Source organism: Melospiza melodia, chromosome 24 (genome assembly GCF_035770615.1).
Source record: "Melospiza melodia melodia isolate bMelMel2 chromosome 24, bMelMel2.pri, whole genome shotgun sequence".
NCBI lineage: Eukaryota > Metazoa > Chordata > Aves > Passeriformes > Passerellidae > Melospiza > Melospiza melodia.
In genome coordinates this window covers 3,230,383-3,249,300 of record NC_086217.1, presented here as the reverse complement: position 1 = coordinate 3,249,300, position 18,918 = coordinate 3,230,383, and the positions used below count along the sequence as shown (strand labels likewise).

The following is an 18,918-nucleotide window of genomic DNA, read 5'->3' as shown; positions in this document are numbered from 1 at the left end:
GCTGCGTGGCCACTGCTGAGTGAGATCCTTACACTTTTTCCCAATGCAGATGCCACAAACGGCTGCAGCACCATGGAATCTGCAGGAGCAGTCACCCATCCAGCATCCCTTGAGACTGGCAGGAACCAGAGGCCACATTTTGGCTCTGTCCCGGAGAGGAGACATTTTGCTGAAGCTGCTGAAATCCAGGCTGCAGTTCAGAGGGAGCTGGACAGTGCAGGCATCTCTTGCTGGAAGGAAGCTTTAGGAAGCTGAGCCCCTTATTTCAGTTTGGCAATAGAGAATATAGTCAGCAACCCCCCAGAAGTGGAAATCCTTGGTTCATAGGAAAACCCAGTCCCCAGGCAGCAGCTGCCACAGCCCAGGCTGTGACTGTCCCAGGGGACCCTGCTGGCACGTCCCTGAGCAGGGCTGGCGGCAGCACCGGCTCGCGGGGTCAGAGTTGAGGAAAGGCATCCGCAAGGTATTTTTAACCGTGTGACTCCAAACTGGCCGCCAGCAGCCGTCTGAGGTTAGTCCCGGGCTGCCGACAGCTGATTGCCCACGGGCTGCCGGCGAGAGGGGGGAGTTTTGAGTAAAATTCAGTTCCCAGCCGTGTGGCAGCTTTGGGAAGGAGTGGCGGCACTTGAACCATCGACCTTGTGGGTGACCTCGAGCGAACAGCTTCACCTCCCGCTGCCTCCCCTCCCATCCTGTGTGTGCCTTGCCCAGATTAGCGCAGCCAGGGTGGGGACAGCCGCTCCGTCCGCCCTGGCAGCGCCTGCTCCAGGTGCACGCAGCTTCCCTGGGGCCAAAGGAGGAGGATGTCACAGGATTTCCAGCCTCCGCATCGCTGTGTGCTTTGAGTACTGGCTCCACCGGCTGGAGCAGCTCCTGGGTGCCAAGCTGCCATGTGCGGGCACGGGGCTGGTGCTGATGGCGACGTGGTGCCATAGGGCTGTGGCAGCCCAGTTCTCCAGCCTCAGCCTTGCCCTGCTTCCCCTGGAAGCTGCAGGGTTGCTGCAACCTCCAAGCAGTGTAGGGGCTGGATCTTTGTTTCGCTCCCTTGAGCCCACAGGGTTTTGTTGGCCACTGTTGGCTGCTCTAATTTTTATCTGGGGCTCATTGTTAGAACCATAAAATAAATAGGTACGTGCTGCTCTGGAGCGTCAAACCCCTCCAGGTGTAGGTGGGTTGCTGGGTTGCTGCGTCCCTGCTCGCCCTCCCTAATTAACTGTTGCTCAGCTAATCCAGACTTACTGACCTGCCCTAATCTTCCCATGCAAGGCCAGCCCTTCACTGCTGCCTCCTGTCGCTCACCTCTCACGTTCCCTGTGAGCCTCTCTCATGTTCACAGCCCTGGGTATGTGATGGGCGGTGGTACCCCAGAAAGCAGCAGAATACACAGTGGGGTATCCTGGCAAGCAGCATCCCCCCACGCAGGGCTGCCAAGGTTGCTTTCCTGACCAGCAGGTCCCTCTGTGCCCACGCTCACACTGCTCCTCTCACCGTCCCCCCACATCCTGCTTCCCCTCTTTCTTCCTCCCATTGACCTGCTGCCGGTTGGATTATTTCTCCCCAGATGCTGCAATCTGCATTTTTCCCAGGTTGAATCTGCCTGGGTTTGTTCTCCTAATCTCTCTAAGTCCTTTCTGTGTTATTTTTGCCCTTGTGAATCTGTAGCACATCCACCACAGATTATGCTAATGCACCATTTACTGGGTATGGCATGAATGACAACACTGAGTGTCTGTAGGTGCAGCCCCTTCACCAGGGTATCTGGGATAGCCCTCCCTTGGCTTGCAGGGAACCAGCTGGACATGAGCTAAGGTGCATTGTTAATGAGCTGATGCTCTGCTGGTCCCGTGTCCCACCGCCCAGGCGTGCCCGCTGCAGGTTCAGGCAGTGCTGGCACTTGGCCTGGGCCCCCAGCGCTATCGGCCCATCTCTTCCCGCTCAGGAGGCGTCCTGTCCTTTCGGAAGGATGGGGGAAATGGAAAAGGCTCCACCTCTTCCCTGGGCAAATACAGCTCCTCTGAGTTCACATCCTGGAGAGCGGAATAGCCAGGTCCCAGCAGGGACGGTGACTTCACCTCCCGGTAACGCGTTTTCCCGGCCAGCTGGGAAAGGAGCCCCTGTATCTCCGAAGGAGCCGCCTGGCTTCTCCCACCCGAAGCCTTTCCCAGCTGTTTCCATCCTGGATGGGGCTGGGGGATGCAATTTCAGCTCCGTGGGGAAGGGGTGTTACCACTTCTCCCAGCCAGGGGAGCTGGGCTGGGCTGCATCACTTTGGGATAGGCAGCCACTACAAACCCACAAATTATTGTGGAGAAGGGGTGCAAGCACCATCCACCTCACCCCATCTGAAATCCTTCTGAAAGTCAGAGCAGGAGCATGTGTTTGGCTTTTGCAAGGGGTGAATCCAGCCCCAGAGGTTTCCTGTGATGCTCTTTTCCCTGCTTGGCATTTGTCCCCTCTGTCCCCTGTGGCCATCAAACCTTGGGGTCGAGAGCTGAGAGCTGCACCTTCTTCCCAGCTGTGTGGATGGAGACAGGGTTTCCGATTCTGCTTTTCCTTTCATTGTTCTGGGAGCCTTCACTTTGAACAAACTGCCTGTTTTTTCCTGCTTTGCTTGTGAGGGGAAGCAGCAGGGGGGAATTGGGGGTTTGGATGGGGGTCCTGGAGTAGCTGGGCTGTGGGTGAGTGATCAATGTCTGTGCTGTGTGGGGATGCTGCCCAATGTCTCATCTGTTGCCAGCCTCGTAAAAAAACTTAGCAGTTTGATTTACCCTGGAAAAAATATTCCCAGACTTCTCTAAAGAAGGTAAAAGGCTCCCAGTTGACTCTATGGTCCTGTTGCCCTATGTCCCTCTTTGTTTGTGGTGGGCCTCCAGCCCAGCCTAGGATGGAAGGCAAATCCCTGGACCTCTTGAACTCCTCTGCCATCACCCACCTTCACCATCATCCACCATCATATCTGAACATGCTGCAGGACAGTATTGCTTAAAGAAGGAGATGAGGAAGGAGGCCAAGCTGCCAGAGGAGACTCGAACATCAGCAGAGACAAGTTGGTGACAGGAACAGCTTGTGCTCTGTGTGGCTGTAAGCCCTAAGATTTGGGGCTCTAGACAGGGCTAAATGGTGACTTTTGTTGAGGTTAGAAAAAAACATTAGGTGCAGGGATACTCATAGCACAGGGGTTCTGTATCCAGTCTCAGGATGCTGTGAGAAGCTGCCCAGAGCTCAGCTCCTGGAAGGTTATTGCACTTGCTGCGATTATTCCAGGCTGCTGAAACCAGGAGCAGGGCTTGGTGTGACAGCCATCCTGCAGCCTGTGCAGTGTCAGAGCAGGCAGGGCCCTGGTCTGCTCCAGGGTTTGGTAGGTTTCTCAAGGGGTGAAAATGCCAATTACTCTTGAGGAGTTACCAGATGTTGGTGTAGGGACAGTAAGGGGCTCCCAGCTGCTCTCATGTCAATGCCATTTGCCCTCTGCTGATGGGATTCCACCTCCTTGATGGCAGCCTCCCCATCCCTGCCAGTTAACCCAGTGGCTTTGCCCCAGTCACACCAACCCCCCAGTGCCTGGCTTGGCAAGGGGCCTGTTTGTCAGCATTGGTGGGGAGCCCATCCTCAGTGATGCTGCAGAGCCTCAAAACTGGCACAGGCTCTTTGTGGGCAGGAAGGCACCCCTGGCCTTTGGACACCTGTGGCATTGGGACAGCCATGGCATTTGGGCACAGGGATGGGTGCTCAGCCAGGTTTCCCAGGCAGCAGCACCTTGGCAGCCAAATTCACCAACCATCACCACAGGGGAATTAGGGGAGCCCCTGTCTGGGGAGCCAGGCACAGCACTGGGCTCAGTGTTTGGGGTGCAGCTGGTGGCTGTAGTAGAGAGCTGGGGTCAGGAGCCCTTGGCTCTCGCCCAGCCTCTGTTCTGAGCTGGCTGGGCAGCTTTGGTTGAGTTTCTTAACATCTCTGTGGCTAAACTCCTTCCCTATCAAGGTGGGTGAATCTTGTGAGCGTATTGGGAAACTGCTGCTGAAGCAGCCGCTCTGCCGGGAGGCTGCGCCGGGAGGAGCCGCCCGTGGGTGGCCACAGCGGACGTGCCTGTGGACGGAGAGGTGACAGGGAAGGGTGATTCCTGCGGAAGAGGGATGGACATCGCCTCTTTGGGTCTTGATTTTGGCCAAGATGGTGAGTCTGTCCTGAGCCCTGGCATGAACCCATCATGTGCCAAGGCAGGGCCACCCCGGGCCATCACAGGGCAGGTTGGGTGAAGCTGTCACCTCCTGCCACCTCCGCCTCCAGCTCCAGAGGCTGCCACCACCATCGGGAGACGGCTGCTGCTCTGTGGGATAGCAGCTGATTAGCTCCTCCAGCTGGTTTATTGGCTTACTGGTGACAGTCCCCAGGTGGATTTCATTTTCCCAAGAGGGTACGTGCATGTATTTGGTGTGTTCAATGCACACTGTCCCTCTCCCACTGCCCAGGGAAGCAGAATGGTGTTCCTGCAGTGCCCTTGCAGGGCTTTCCTGCATGCAGGGTACTCGTAGCAGGCAGTGTAGGGGTGCTCAAGACTGGATGTTCAGGGATGCTCATGGTACAGGGACACTCAGGGTTGATGCTGTGGCTGGCAGCACAGGGATGTTCATGACACTGGAATGCTCAGACCTGCAGCACAGGGAGGCTCATGACACAGGGGTACTTGCAGCCAGCAGTGTGGGGATGTGATTTCCCAGGACAAGGGGATGGGATGAGAGTCTGTGACACAGGACCAGCAGAAAGGGTTGTTTTTGTGGCAAGAAGGTAGATCTCCAGTTATGGATTTGTGTGTTGTCCTGGACAGCAACAAAGCCTTGCAAGTGGTGCAGCTCTGCTGTGGCTGCTCTGGCTGGACAAATCCGGCAGGGGCTCACAGCACTAAAACCTGCCTTGTCCTGTGTGAGAGCCAGGGCAGGAGCATCCAAAGGGCAGGACTCCACAGGATATTTGGGCATTTCCTTCCCCAGCCAAACCCAGGCGAGCACGTGTCACGGCTCCCCAAGGAGCACTTTGGAGGGATTGTGTCGGTCTCTAAGAGCTCGGGGTGAAGCTCACGGCTGTCCCCGCAGGACCGAGCTCTCCGTTGGAGGGCAGCGGCTGACTCAGGGTGCCCGGTCCGCTGGCACAGGGGTGCTGGGCTGGCCGAGGGCACGCCTGGCTCCACGCAGCCGGCACAGCCGGCGCCAGGCGAGTGCCTCGGGGGGGGGTAAATACGGCTTTGTGCCGGGCCGGCTGCCAGCGCGGCGGGTGAGGTGCCCGCCCCGGCCGGCCGCTCCCCGGGTGCCTCCCGCACCCCGCGAGGAGCCCAGCCCAGCCTGGCATGCCCGCCATGGGAGGGCGGCCCGCGGGGAAACCGAGGCACAGGCGAAGGAGGCTGCTTGGGAATGCGCCATGCGGGGCTGTGCCTCAGTGGGGACCCAGAGGCCAAGGGCCGGAGCCAGGCCGTGCCAGGGCTGAGGGTCCCGGCCCCGTTTGGTGCTGGGCGGCCGCGCTGCCTTCGCCACGGCCGGCGGCCGGCCCGACATTTGTAAGCAATTTGCCGGAGCGTTCCGGAGGTGCTTCCCGCTGCCGCTTGGCAGCCAGACGCCGCACAGAAGCTCTTCAGCTCCCTCGAGGCCTCGCTCAGGCCCGGCCCTGCGCTGCGGAGCCTCCTCCTGCCCGGGCAGGCGCCGGGGACGCGGCGGGCCGGGGCAGAGCGGGCGGGGACCCCTCACGGGGTCGTGCTGGGGAGCAGGGCCGGGCGGGGGGAAGCCGCGGCTGGAGTTAACCCTTGGGGTGCACCAAGCTGGTTTTTTTCCCTGGAAATAAATAACCCCTTCAGGGTGCCTTGTATTTCAGCGCTGGGTCCGTGTTCTGGCCTCATTCTCCCGGGTTATGAGCATGCTCTGGTGGGGAATGGGGGTTGCGGATCAGGCCTGAGAGTGCCCTTGGCCCAGTGATGATGTGGCTGGGAAGGATCTGGCCACGCCATCCCAATGCTGTAACTGGATTAACCCTGCAGCCCTTTCCCAGCCCAGCTCTGCAGCCCCCTGCCAAAGCTGACCAGGCCAGACTGGGAGGGCTGCGGCATTGGGAACAGCTTGGCCCAGCCTCTGCTGAGCTCCAGAACATCTGTGTGGAAAAGGATGGGTAGCCTGGGCACCAGCGAGGAGAGAAGGGGCTGAAGAAATGGGGAATACCTGGGGAATTGGTCAAAAGGAGCACATGGATGGAATGAGGAGGGGGAATGCAGGGAAATGTCCCATCAGCTGCCTTCCTGTCACCAGGTCCCTGGAGTTGGAGGCTGTGCAGCAGGATGGCACTGGTGGAGGGGTCCCAGCTGCTTGGCTGTGCTCTGCTTCCCCTCCATCCCTCTTTTTCTCCTTTCCCATGCCTTTATGCTGGGTGTCAAGACACTTTCCCACCCACGCTTCACCTACCAGCCTTGCTGCAAACCCTCCAGCTCTCCAAGCAGTGATTTACCCACCTGCAAACCAGGGATGCTTTCCCTCTCTGCCCAAGGTGGACCCAAGCATTTAGGAAGACCCCCAAAGGGAATGCTGCTCCTGGCTCTGCTGTTGGCGACCTGCAGCTTTCTCAGCCACCCACACCATGTCTATGTGGTCCTGCCCTGGGTCCTGGCCTGGCTGGGCTGCTGGAGCAGGGAACGAATTTGAGGAATGTTGCTCAGGGAGATGTGGATGCTGCCAGCTGCCTGGGACACCCACTGTGTCCTGGGACATCCCAGCCCTGCTTAGTGGACTGGCCAGCTCAGTCCCCTTGAAGGTGGGGTTAGGGATAGGATATTTGGGTGAACTCCCCTTCTTCAAACAGTGGGCATTGCTCAACTCCAGGACCAGCCCCCAGGGGCTGTGGGATGTTTCTGCCTCTTTTGGAGGTGTTGGTGCTCACTGGGCGTCTCCATCCAGCCTATCTCTTTTCCCAGCATTGCACTCCCAGTGGTCATCATGAAGGGTCTGCCCCTCCTGCCCTGAGTAAGGACCCCTCTTCCCCTCTTCTTTCTCCTCCCCTTCCCGACCCTTTTCCAGGGGCAGTTTTCAGCTGCAGATGGTGGGAGTAATCCCAGTGGTTACGGTTCTCTAGGACTCAGATCAGAAGTGGCCAATTTACGAGTGAAATGTTATTTTTTCCTGGCTGCTGAGGTCAAGGGAAGCGACTTGTCCTTGATGAAGACCCCAGATCCTGAGCTCTTGGGGCTGGGAGGGGGAAGTGGGAGCTCTGCTGAGTGATGGCTTTGGAGCCAGTTCCTTTGGGAAGGTCTGTTGGGTTGGTGGCTGAGGCTCAAAGACAAACAGTCCCTGGAAGAGGTAATTAGGGTGATCCTGTCCTGATCCCCTCAGCTGTGGTGAGGAGTCACGAGTCCTTCACCAGCAGCCACTCCAAGCTCATTTTGTGTTAATTAGGCTGTTTACAAAACACTGTAAATTGCAGTAATGAACACCCCAGTCCTTGGTTTCCTTTAATTATCCATTTGCATGATGAATGAGCCAGCCCCCCTTCAGCTCTTCTTTTCCAGCAGAGGGGTCACAGAGCCCAGTATGGCTTAAGGGATCTGCCATGCAAGGTGGGCAGAGACCTTGGGAGAGAAGGAGAAGGGAATTGAGGTGGAGAAGGAGAGGAAGGAAAAGGAGAAGGATCTTCAGCCCCAGAGATCTACCTGGCTGCGAGGAAGGGGCTCCTTCCCCAGGACCCCCCCACAGCCGAGTGGGGTTTGAGCAGCTGTTTCACCCCAGGCTCAGAGCCTGGCACTCAGACTTTGATTTTTCTGTAGGAAAAAGCAGAGAAACCATTCAAAGCATTTAATCCTCCCTGGCTCAGCGCTGGGGCTGCCTGGGAAGGCAGAGGAGGAGTGGTGGTATTTCTTGGCCCCCCACATACCTTCCCCTTTCTTTCCCTTTTGACTTAGCGGGTGAATTCCAGAGATGTTAATCCACTCTCAGCCCCTCGGTGAAGAATAAAATGTCCTCTCTGTGTGGGAGGAAGGAATCCATTGGAATTAATTGTGGGAAGGGGCAGGGAGCTGGGGGTGCACTGGGGGTGCATGTGAGGCTGTGCTGAGGGTGGGCTGAGCATCCTCTGCTGCTCTGAAGGAGCAGGAGATATGGGCAGAGGGGTAGGAATAGCCAAGGTGGCACAATCCTTGGGTCTCTGAAGGGAGGGAGGGCTGGCCAGGGGAATGGGGATGTCCAAGGTAGCACAATCCTTGCATTCACAGCTGAAAGCTCCGGCCTCTGCCCTGGCCATAAAAATGCCAGCCATGTGGTCTGTGGGCCAGGCCTCAGGGGCAGTGGCGGGCACAGGGAGCGAGTGGGGGTAAAATGGCCCCACTCAGCAGTTTTGGTGTGTCCGTGCCTATAAAGGGGAGGGAAGCACTCGCTGTCCTGCCAAGCCAGGGTGGCAGGAGCTGCGGGGTCTGACCCATCCCAGGGGCACACATGGATAGGGCAGGAGAGATGGAGGGAGGAAAGGTCTAAGCTCGAGCTGGGTCAGCCCACTGAGGGTCCGTGGAGGTGAAAGTGGAGGCAGAGGAGAGTAGAGGAGAGACCCCCGGGATGGGCCAGGCGCTGTTCTGTGCGTTGGGAGGTGGGTCTGGTGTGGGATGGGGTTCATGGGGGGGCCTGGGGGCCTGCAGGCTCTGCCTCCTGCCCTGACCTTCACCTCTTGTCTCTGCAGAGCTCCTGGGATCTGCCAAGCGCCTGAACGTGAACTACCAGGATGCAGACGGGTGAGTGCTCCCCTGGAGGGTGCTGGGTGCTGCTGCCAGGCAGGGGCTCCTCTCCCTGGTGTCCAGTCTGTCCTGCAGCTCAGGGGAGCTGGAGAACACATCAACATCCCAGAACCAGGGAAGCCCTGCACAGGCAGAGCCAGTGCCTGCCTGGATCTCAGCTGAGGGCAGTGCTCAGTCCCTCCTGAAAACCCTTCATAAATCCCTTCTATGTGTCCCTCTGTGGGGATGGGGTTGGATAGGGATGGCAGCGTGTCCAGCCAGTGCCCTGTGTCCCCCTGGTTGAAGCCCAGAGGAGCACCCAGCCGGCCTCAGTGCCTGCACGTGCTCATGCCTCTGTTTAATATCCCAAAAGCAAAATCCCATTGTTTTGGGGGGAGTTGGAGAAAGAAAATATGAGGTTGCCCAGTGACCACAGCATATTTGTGTAGCTCATCACTTCCAAAATCCAAGTACTTAATAAACTGGGTACTGAGAGTTAAAGAAACCACAAAGGCTCATAAAATAAATAAGCATATTATTCTTATTGAATTAACTCTGACCTGTCAGTCATTAGCATTGTTTTTATGTGCTCTTGTTGTACCTAATTTCTACATGTTTTCTTTTGGAGGGCTCTGTAGGAAGAGGTGTCCATGATGAGTCCTAACAGGCCAGTGGGGGGTTGGGAACGTGCAGGATGGCTCCGTCTTAAAATAATACTGTGCAGATGGAGCTTAATAGAAAAAGAATTTAATAATAGAAGCAATGATCTGATTCTGATAGGGCACAGGGTTTGTGCTTGGGCAACTCCAGGAGGCTGATGGTGGGAACTGGGGTAAAGGGTCTGTTCCCTGCCTAAGGAACACGGGCAGGGTGTTGGGTTTCACTGGGGCACAGGAAGGGGATGATGGGGAGGTGAGACATGAGCATGGGGAGGGTAGTGTGTGTTCCGGGAGAGCCAAGGTGCTGGTGGTGTCCTTGGCATCACCTTGCTCAGGGCTTGGAGAGGATGGGGTGGGCACCCCAGGGCAGAGTGAGACCCCACAGAGATGGGTCAGGGGGATTTTGTACTCCCCCCACATCCACACTTTGAGGCAGAGGTTTTGCTGTGGCTCAGGACATGGTGTGTGTACTGGAGAAAGGAGCAGCCCTCTCTTCTGGGGTTAGTGTCCCTCCTGCAATGCTGAGACTTGCACGGGGATCTGGGGATGCAGATCACGAGGAGAGCCATGCTGGACGAGCTGAGTCCCTGGCACTGGGTTTGGACACTGCAGAGCCCATTGGAGCCCGAGGCTGGTGCTGTCAGGAGCCCCCCATGTCCCTTGGAGTGGCTCACGGGCTAATCCCCGGTGGCACAGGGACCCCTCTCTTGGCCTTGGCCCTTCACGTGACAGCTCAGGGGAGTGCCAGGCAGACAGGCCTCTTTCACAGCCCCAAGACACTGGGCTCTTTCATTACTGGCGGCCTCCCACGCTCTGCCATGGGCTCCTGGCAGCCCTGCTGGCATGGGGAGGGGGCAGCTGGCAGAGGGGGCAGGAGTGGCCACAAGGCCGATGTGTTTGCTGGATGCTGTGGGCAGCGTTGTGGCTGCCTGGCTGCCCCGTGGAGAGGGGAGGTGCATCTCTCTCCATCCTGCCTGTTTCCCCCAACAGAGGGCCTGGAGTGAGGGACTCCTCTCACTGGGGTTTCCCAAGGTACACAGTGTGCCCGCATCCCTCACGGAGCCCCGGGGCACAGGCAGCTTGGAGGGATTCATCAGTGTTTTGCTATGGGGAATCTGAGGCACTGGGAGTGGCGAACCTGGGAGGATGTCACCATGAACAGCCAGTGACAATCCCAGCCCTCAGCCCATGTCCCCGTGCAGGGGGTGCTGTGAGGACAGCACAGTGGGGCTGGGGGCCGGGCTGAGCCCTTCCTTGTGCCACAGGTTCTCAGCGCTGCACCACGCAGCCCTGGGCGGCAGCCTGGACCTCATCTCGCTGCTGCTGGAGGCGCAGGCCACCGTGGACATCAAGGACAGCAACGGTAAGGGGTGACCCCGGGCACGGCCCCCGGCCCAGCCCCCCGTGCCCGCCGGGGGCCGTGTCCAGCCCTGCTGAGCCGCGCTGCCCACAGGGATGCGGCCCCTGCACTACGCGGCGTGGCAGGGCCGCCTGGAGCCCGTGCGGCTGCTGCTCCGCGCCGCCGCCTCCGTCAACATGGCCTCGCTGGACGGGCAGATCCCGCTGCACCTCTCGGCGCAGTACGGCCACTACGAGGTGGTGAGTGAGAGCCCAGAGCCACCGTGTGCCCTCCGTGGGGCTCTCGGGGGTGCTGGGTGGGGGCAGACCTCGCTGTGCCGGGTGGGAGGGAGGCTGCAGGGGGATGCTGAGCCCCTGCACCACGTTGCTCCCCTGCAGTCGGAGATGCTGCTCCAGCACCAGTCCAACCCGTGCCTCATCAACAAGGCGAAGAAAACCCCGCTGGACTTGGCCTGCGAGTTCGGGAGGCTGAAGGTGAGTGCTGTGGGCTCTGCCCTGCACCAAGGGCTTCTCCAGGGGCTGCTGTGGAGCCCACTGGCTCCTCTGGGAGCAAAGCGCGGGTCTGGCCACAGCTGCTCTCCCTCCACAATGAGACTCAGAGCCTGGCAGACAGCAGCTGCCTCCTTCCGTGGCCAGACACAGCCTGATCCTGAACCTGGGAGCTGTGGGTTTTGCCCCTGACCTCACAGCAGGACTGTGTTAGACTGGGAGTGAAGCCAGGAGTTGTTGCTCCTGGTTCTCCACAGCCTTCCCCCACCCACCCCAGCTTTGCTCACAGTTAAGCATGGATAGGCTGAGCTGGCTAATCCCAGCAAGCTCTGAGCATCCAACCCTGCTCCAGGTCCCCAGCACAGTTCCTGGGGACAGGGCCACACTGTGCTCTGTGAGACCCTGGCCCTGCCAGCACCATTGGTTTGGGATGGAGCACAGCCAGCCAGACTGTTCTGTGCCCCACTCGGAGGGGACCAGGGGGATATTTCCATTTTTGGAGTATCTATAATGTCTGCAGCTATAAACAGGGCAGTAAAAATAACTGCTCTGTGCCTCTGGGTTGCCCTGAGATGCTGAGAGTCGCTCTGGGCTGGAGAGACTGGAGGTTTTTAGGGCTTGGTCTGAAAACCCTGATTATGGGAAGACTATTTCTGGCTGTTGTGACCTTTTGCAGCCCCTCACGACAGTGTGGCCATGCCAAGCACTGTCCAGCTGCAGCCAAGCCTGGGGCTGTGGATGGAAGGGAGTGGCAGGATGGGGAGTGGTGGGCTGGCCCCAGGGATGAGCCCCTCAGTGGGAGGGTGCAGGTGGGGGTACCTGCACCCCATTGCTTACCAGTGTCTCATGCAGGTGGCCCAGCTGCTACTGAACAGCCATCTGTGTGTCGCCCTGCTGGAGGGACAATCCAAGGATGCCACTGACCCCAACTACACCACTCCGCTACATCTGGCAGCCAAGAACGGGCACAAGGAGATCATCAGGTAATTCCCTGCTTTATTCTGGAAAAACCCATCATGGCTTCAGTCTCACTTCCTCCCAAACACACCTTCCTCCTGCAGGCTTCAGCCCCTCATCCCCAAGGCAAGTGCAAGGTGTTGTGCATTTCCTGCCGTAAAGCAGCCGAGTGCCTGGTCCCGATGTCCTCTCCTCTTCTTGCTCTTGCTTTCTGCTTCTGCCCTCCCTGGACTCCTCTCTTTCATGCCTCTCCCTCCTTCCTACCAGGCAGCTGCTGAAGGCTGGGATTGAGATCAACAAGCAGACAAAGACAGGCACAGCCCTGCACGAGGCCGCGCTCTACGGCAAAACAGAGGTGGTGCGGCTCCTGCTGGAGGTGAGCACGGTGGGGATGGGGCTGGGGACAGCCCCTGGGGGTCACTCAGCACCCTTTCCCCTCAGTCCCTTGCCTCCTTTGAGTCTGGTGGCAGACAGGGAGCTGGCCTTGACCGTGTCCTCTCTTGGGCAGGGTGGAGTTGACGTGAACATCAGGAACACCTACAACCAGACAGCACTGGACATTGTCAACCAGTTCACCACCTCACATGCCAGCAAGGACATCAAGCAGCTGTTGAGAGGTGAGGTGGGGATGGCACTGAGAGGGGTTTCTTCCCTCTGGGACCTGCCTGGGCTCCCAGTGCTCCTCCTGAACAGCCTAAATCAGTGCCAGCATCCCAGTCCCCCTCTCACATGTGCCCCTATCCTACGTGTGGCGCAGTGTCTGGGGATTGAGGCCTTTCTGCAATATTAATGTTTTCTTCTCTCCTCTTCTTGCTCTTGCTTTCTCCTTCTGCCCTCCCTGGACTCCTCTCTTTCCTCCCTATGCTATGGCATCTCCTTTCTTCCTCTGTCCCTTGCCTTCAGAGGCATCAGGAATCCTGAAGGTCCGAGCTTTGAAGGATTTTTGGAATCTCCATGACCCAACTGCCCTCAACGTCCGAGCAGGAGATGTCATCACGGTGAGGCTGCTCTCTGCTCCCCATCCCCCTGCTCCACCATGCCCTGGGTACCAGCCCCATCCCTCTTGTCCCATGGCAGGTCCTGGAGCAGCATCCAGATGGCCGATGGAAGGGGCACATCCACGACGCCCAGAAAGGCACCGACCGGGTCGGGTACTTCCCCCCCTCCATTGCTGAAGTCATCAGCAAGAGGACAGGTCAGTGGCCATCCTGAGCATGCTGGGGACAGTCCCTTGTGCAAAACCTTCCCAGCCTTCCCAGCACCTCCTGTCTGACAGGCCCTGCAGCCCTGCCTAGCTAGGGGGGAAGGGAAGGCTCAGGGGTTGTCACCATGGTTGGAACACTCCTTTGGGGGTTGTGCTCAGTTCTCCCCCTGTCCCTGCCTCCTGCATGAGCTCTGACCACGTGTGTTTTGTCTTTGAACGCAGGCATGGTTGTGCCCCGCGTGGCACCCGCGCAGCAGCGCCAGGGTCCCCCCGGGGCCCTGCCAGCCCCTCCTGGGGGGCTGCAGCACCTCCCAGATGAGTGTCCACACCCGGCAGCCCCGAGCGGCCCAGCGGCCTTTGGTCACCTCACCCTGAGCCGGACGGCCCCAGGCCCTGACAGCTCAGGTCAGGCCAGCACCTGGGGAGGGAGAGGGGCTGGGGAGTTCCCCTGTTCCCAGCCCTGCCTGGCCAGGGGCACAGGGGGAGACTCTCCTTCCACCTCTCCATGGGGAAGCAGCCAGATGAGAGTGAGCAGATGTAGGAAAAGGGAGTTTTGGGGAGCCCTTAGAGCAGCCCCTTCTCTCCCTGTGTCTCAGCCCTCTGTGTGTCTCTTGCCACCCAGGTCACCCTGTCTGTGTTGTGCATGCTGGGAGGTGGGAGGGAACCGATGCATTGTCTGTGGCTGGAGGATCTTGTGGGAGATCAGTGGCATCAGTGTGTTGGCACTGGTCCTTGCTGGGCACCGCAGTGCCCTGTGTCTGGGGAGCTGCTGACGGGCTCCCTGCTTGCCCCAGCAGCAGGAGACAGGAACAGCGTGGGCAGCGAGGGCAGCATCGGCAGCATCCGCAGCGCCGGCAGCGGCCAGAGCACCGAGGGCACCAATGGGCAGAGCACCAGCATCCTCATCGAGAATGCCAGGGTAGGCACAGCCCCTGCTCCCCTGTGCTGCTTCCCTGTGCTGGCTCAGGCTGGACATAGAGCCCCATCCCCTTCCATGACCCCTCCTAGCAAAGGAGGGCCTGCTGGAGTTGAGTATCCTACACCAAACATCTACTTGCTGCCAGGACTCAGCAGGGAGATGCTCCTGGGGACACCCTAGTTGTTCCCCAAAGCACAGCTGGCCTTTTTGAGTGGAGCTGGAGGCTGTGGTTGGCATCACACAGCATCTCCATCGTGTGCTGTGTCACCTGAGAGAATAACAAAAGGCCCTGAGCCAGATCCTGCCCAGATCTTTTGCTGGGAGCCAGCCTGTTGCAGGGTGAAGCTGTGACCAGCAGCCCAGCATGGGGACCACCACTCTGCTCCTGAGGGTGTGACAAAGCTGGTCTCCAGAGTTGGGTCCTTCCTCCACTCACTCCTCCTCTCCCTCAGCCTCTGCCCTCCACCGGTGACAACCTCCAGCAACACCTTTTGGGATCAGAGCCACACAATGGGACCTCCCCAGCAGGTGAGGGCTGTCACAACTCCATGGGGCCTTGGGGACAGCTGTCCCCACAGCACTAGGGGCTGTTCACTGTTCAAGTGCCCCTGTGACAGTTCTCCTCTCTCCTTTCTGCCAGGGCCACAGGGCCTCCAGACCCCAGGCAGCTGCCCCCCTGGAGACAGGGTCTTCTCCCACCAGTTCTTGCGTCCTGAGCAGCTCCTCGAGGGGAAGGTAACTGGAACAACTGGGGAATGGTGTGCTGGGTGAGAGGGCCATGTTTGGGGCACTCAGCCCAGCTCTTATTGCACCAGGGACACAAGGAACTGGGTCTTCAGGACACAAGTGGGTCTTTCCCAGGGAGATCCTGTCATCTTGCCTGGAGCAGTCAGGTTTTTCCAGCCCCTGCAGCCACCAGTCATGGGCTGTTCTGTGTCCCATCCTCTCCCCAGGATGCAGAAGCCATTTACAACTGGCTCCGTGAGTTCCAGCTGGAGTCGTACACCCTCAACTTCATCAACGCTGGCTACGATGTCCCCACCATCAGCCGCATGACCCCGGAGGTGAGGCAGGTCCTTCCCCACCCAGAGCTGCCAGCTGTGGGTACTCCCTGCCCCCAGCTCCACTGCTGACCACGGCCCCACTCTGCTCCCCTTAGGATCTGACAGCCATTGGTGTGACCAAACCAGGCCACAGGAAGAAGATCTCTACAGAAATTGGGCAGCTCAGCATTGCTGAGTGGCTGCCCAACTACATCCCGGTGAGTCCCTGGCACTCAGGGCTTTGGTCACCCCCTTCTTGAGAGCTCTCTGACCCCAGGACAGGATAGGACAGGATGGGGTCTGTAAGTGAATAGCTTTGACTGTGTTAAAGGAGTCAGAGACACCCTAAAAACAGTCTCCTGGGCAGGGAGGGGATACTGAAAGTGCTGCCCATTCCTCAGTGCTCATGGCAGTGGCTCTGTGCTCTTTCCAGGCTGACCTGATGGACTGGCTCAGTGCCATTGGGTTGCCCCAGTACCACAAAAAGCTGGTGAACAACGGCTACGATTCCATCACCATCGTGACAGACCTGACATGGGAAGACCTGCAAGAGATTGGCATCAACAAGCTGGGTGAGTCCCTCCTGCCATGCTGGAGTGGCCCAAGGCAGCCAAGTTTCCCACCCAGGTCCCCACACCCCGTTCTGCCTCAGGCTGGGAGGTGCAGGCATGTCCTGAGCACCGGAAAGGGCAGTTCCTGGCTGTCCCTAAGAACTCCCCTTGGCCAGCTGGAGCTGGGCCCAGCTAGATAGATGCCAGCAGTAGTTTGTCTCCTCCCATAGGCAGGGTTTAGATAACCCCAAGGCCTTTGCCCCATGTGTGACATAACTACTCTTCTTGGCCTGGAAACAGGCCTTGAGGGTTGGAGCTGACCCAATGTCCCTTTCCTTCCTGCAGGCCACCAGAAGAAGATCATGTTGGCTGTCAAGAAGCTCAGAGACCTCCGCAAAAGCCTCAATCAAGCAGAAGCAACTTTGGCAAGACGCAAAGTCCCCGGTTCCCTGGACATTGTCACCATTGAGTCGCTGGAAAACGGGGAGTGCCAGTCCCCACACACGCTCAAAATGACAACCTTCCAGGACAGTGAGCTCAGCTATGAGCTCCAGACGGCCATGTCCAACAGCTGCCACGACACACTCGGCATCAAGAGCAGCCAGGGAATGTCACGGAGCCAGGAGAGCATCGGGGTGCGGTCGCGGGGCTCGGGGCACTCGCAGGACCACGTGCTGTCCCGGCGCCTCTCCAGCCCCTCGCAGGAGAGCCTGGGCAGCGGCGAGAGCAGCAGCAGCAGCGGGCAGTCCTGTGCACCCCCCCGCAGCAAGGAGAGCCCGGCCAGCCTGCCGGGCCGGCCCAGCCCCGAGCCCTACGGGAAGCTCGTGTCCCCCGAGGGGCTGAACGGCTTTGCCAATGGTGGCGGCGGGGGCAGCCCTCTTAAGGAGAGGAACCTGCCCGAAGGAACGGATCAGTACACCCGGCCTGTGGCTCAGAAAGGAGCTGGGACTCCAGCGGTCACTCCCTGTACTCCTCCCCAGACTCCCAGCAAGGGAACGGCCCCGTACGTCTTCATGTACCCACACGTCTCCCTGAAATCCCCAACGGCCCCGTCCGTCCTGGGAGCAGAGCAGCCCAAGGCCTTAGCACATCTCCCCTCCATCTCCCCTGCACAGAAGAGCAGCCTGCAGACATCAGCCCAAAAAGGCTTCTCCTACCTGCACAGCCAGTGTGGCCCCACAGAGCCACCCAGCACAGCCCCTACGGCTGGGGAGCATCACAACGGAGGCGAAGGCCTGAAGCACAAGAAGCGCTCGCACAGCCTGAACCGCTACGCGCTGTCGGATGGGGAGCATGAGGAGGAGGAGGGGGCCCCCAGCAGCACCCTGGGCTCCTACGCCACGCTGACGCGGCGGCCGGGCCGCAGCCAGATGCCGCGGGCCTGTCTGCAGGCGGACGCCAAGGTGACCCGCAGCCAGTCCTTCGCCATCCGCGCCAAGCGCAAGGGGCCTCCCCCGCCGCCGCCCAAGCGCCTCAGCTCCGTGTCCAGCACCCTCGCTGCCGAGGCAGACGGGGAGCAGCCCCCCAGCCCCGAGCGCCAGCCCACAGCCCCTCAGGACGCGGTTGACAGAGGTGCCGCCCCCAGCGATGCTGGCCGTGGCAGGACAGTGAAGAGCCTGGCGGCTGCGCTGGAGGGAACACCGGGTGTGAGTCCTACCAAGCCCCTCCTGGCCCCAAAACCGCTGCACTTGACTCAGGACTGTCTCCCCCGGGCAGATGTGGGTGAGGGGTCCCACGATGGCAGTGACACCAGCGGTGCCACACTTTCCAATGGCAGCAGGGACCCCTTTGAGAGCGGCAAGCCACGGAGACGGACAGTGAGTGAGCCCAGCGCTCCTATGACAGAGGTGGCTGCACAGGGTGAGCAGGAGGATGCCTGCTCAGACACTGAGGAGGAGGCCAAGCCGGGGGTCTCCTCTTCATCATCCCAGAACAGCTCCAGTGAGTGCATCCCCTTTGCAGAAGAAGGCAATTTAACCATCAAACAGCGGCCAAAGCCCAGCGGGCATTCCAAGGCTGACGCGGCCGTGCCGGACATGGAGCCTAGTTCCCAGCCAGCAGAGCCCCAGGGCTCCGGTGGGAAGGAGCCAGCAGCCCCCGCTGTCAGCAAGGAGCCGCCCGTGCTGGAGTTCAACCTCACCGAGTCGGACACGGTGAAGCGCCGGCCGCGCTTCAGGGAGCGGGAGCCGCTGCAGGCGGTGCTGAAGGCGTTCAGCATGGCGGGGCAGGCCGAGGCGGGCGGCACCCCCACACCCCAGTATGCCCAGGCCCAAGCCGTGAGCATTGCAGGTCCCCCCACCTCAACACCAGCACCACAGCCCACGCTGGCTGGAGATGCCTTTGATGATGACAGTGTGGAGTTCAGGATTGCTGAGATAGAGAAAAGCATCTTGTCGCTGGAGAAAGGGATGAAGAAGGCCCCAAGTCCCACCAAAGCCCCCAGCCCCACCGAGCTGGTTGGCACAGCTGTGGTGAGGACACCCACTCCAGGTATGGGGGCTTGTGGAGCTGTCTCCAACATGGTGGGGCTTCCTCTCATGTTGGTGTGGGAGATGAGGAGGACCTGTGCCACCACCTACCATGAGTCCCCTTCCTTTGCAGATGTCCCTGCCAAGCACACCTCCGTGGCATCCACCAAGCTCGTCTTCTCTGGACCCAAGACCATCTACCAGCAGGTCCTGCAGCCCTCCCGCCACACTGTTGCCCCCTGGGCGGCCACCGAGGCGGTGCCAGATGTGATCGGGGCCCTGCCCGGTCCTGGCTCACTGGCAATGGAAACAGGCAGCAAGGTATCAGCCAAGCCTTTGGCAGCTGCCCCGGGGGCCACCCTGGCCCAGCAGCGGCTGGAGCAGACCAACTCCAGCCTGGCTGCCACGCTGCAGGCGGCCGAGAAGAAGATCACAGTGGAGGAGGCGGAGAGGTGAGGGAGATGCTGGGGCTGGGCCTCTCGAGGTGGGGTTGGGAAGGTCCCAGGGAGGGCAGGAGAAAGGCTGTGCATGGGTATGTCAT

At 59.7% G+C, this 18,918-nt stretch overlaps 1 protein-coding gene across 4 annotated transcripts in view; it reads left to right on the top strand.

The window, feature by feature from the left end:
* The window catches only part of CASKIN2 (CASK interacting protein 2), a 31,134-nt gene that overhangs the window by 9,672 nt on the left and 2,544 nt on the right, over positions 1-18,918 (top strand). Inside the window, exons 2-19 of one of the 4 annotated variants that reach the window (XM_063176107.1) lie at positions 8,695-8,746; positions 10,653-10,750; positions 10,841-10,986; positions 11,125-11,220; positions 12,088-12,218; positions 12,460-12,568; positions 12,701-12,809; positions 13,105-13,190; positions 13,270-13,387; positions 13,619-13,801; positions 14,191-14,315; positions 14,768-14,843; positions 14,956-15,050; positions 15,269-15,379; positions 15,475-15,576; positions 15,792-15,930; positions 16,255-18,399; positions 18,511-18,829. In XM_063176107.1, coding sequence (XP_063032177.1) covers positions 8,695-8,746; positions 10,653-10,750; positions 10,841-10,986; positions 11,125-11,220; positions 12,088-12,218; positions 12,460-12,568; positions 12,701-12,809; positions 13,105-13,190; positions 13,270-13,387; positions 13,619-13,801; positions 14,191-14,315; positions 14,768-14,843; positions 14,956-15,050; positions 15,269-15,379; positions 15,475-15,576; positions 15,792-15,930; positions 16,255-18,399; positions 18,511-18,829 — 4,240 coding nt within the window. Of the gene's footprint in view, positions 1-8,694; positions 8,747-10,652; positions 10,751-10,840; positions 10,987-11,124; positions 11,221-12,087; positions 12,219-12,459; positions 12,569-12,700; positions 12,810-13,095; positions 13,191-13,269; positions 13,388-13,618; positions 13,802-14,190; positions 14,316-14,767; positions 14,844-14,955; positions 15,051-15,268; positions 15,380-15,474; positions 15,577-15,791; positions 15,931-16,254; positions 18,830-18,918 lie in introns of all 4 variants that reach the window. The other 3 variants (XM_063176106.1, XM_063176108.1, XM_063176104.1) reach the window with 3 other exon arrangements.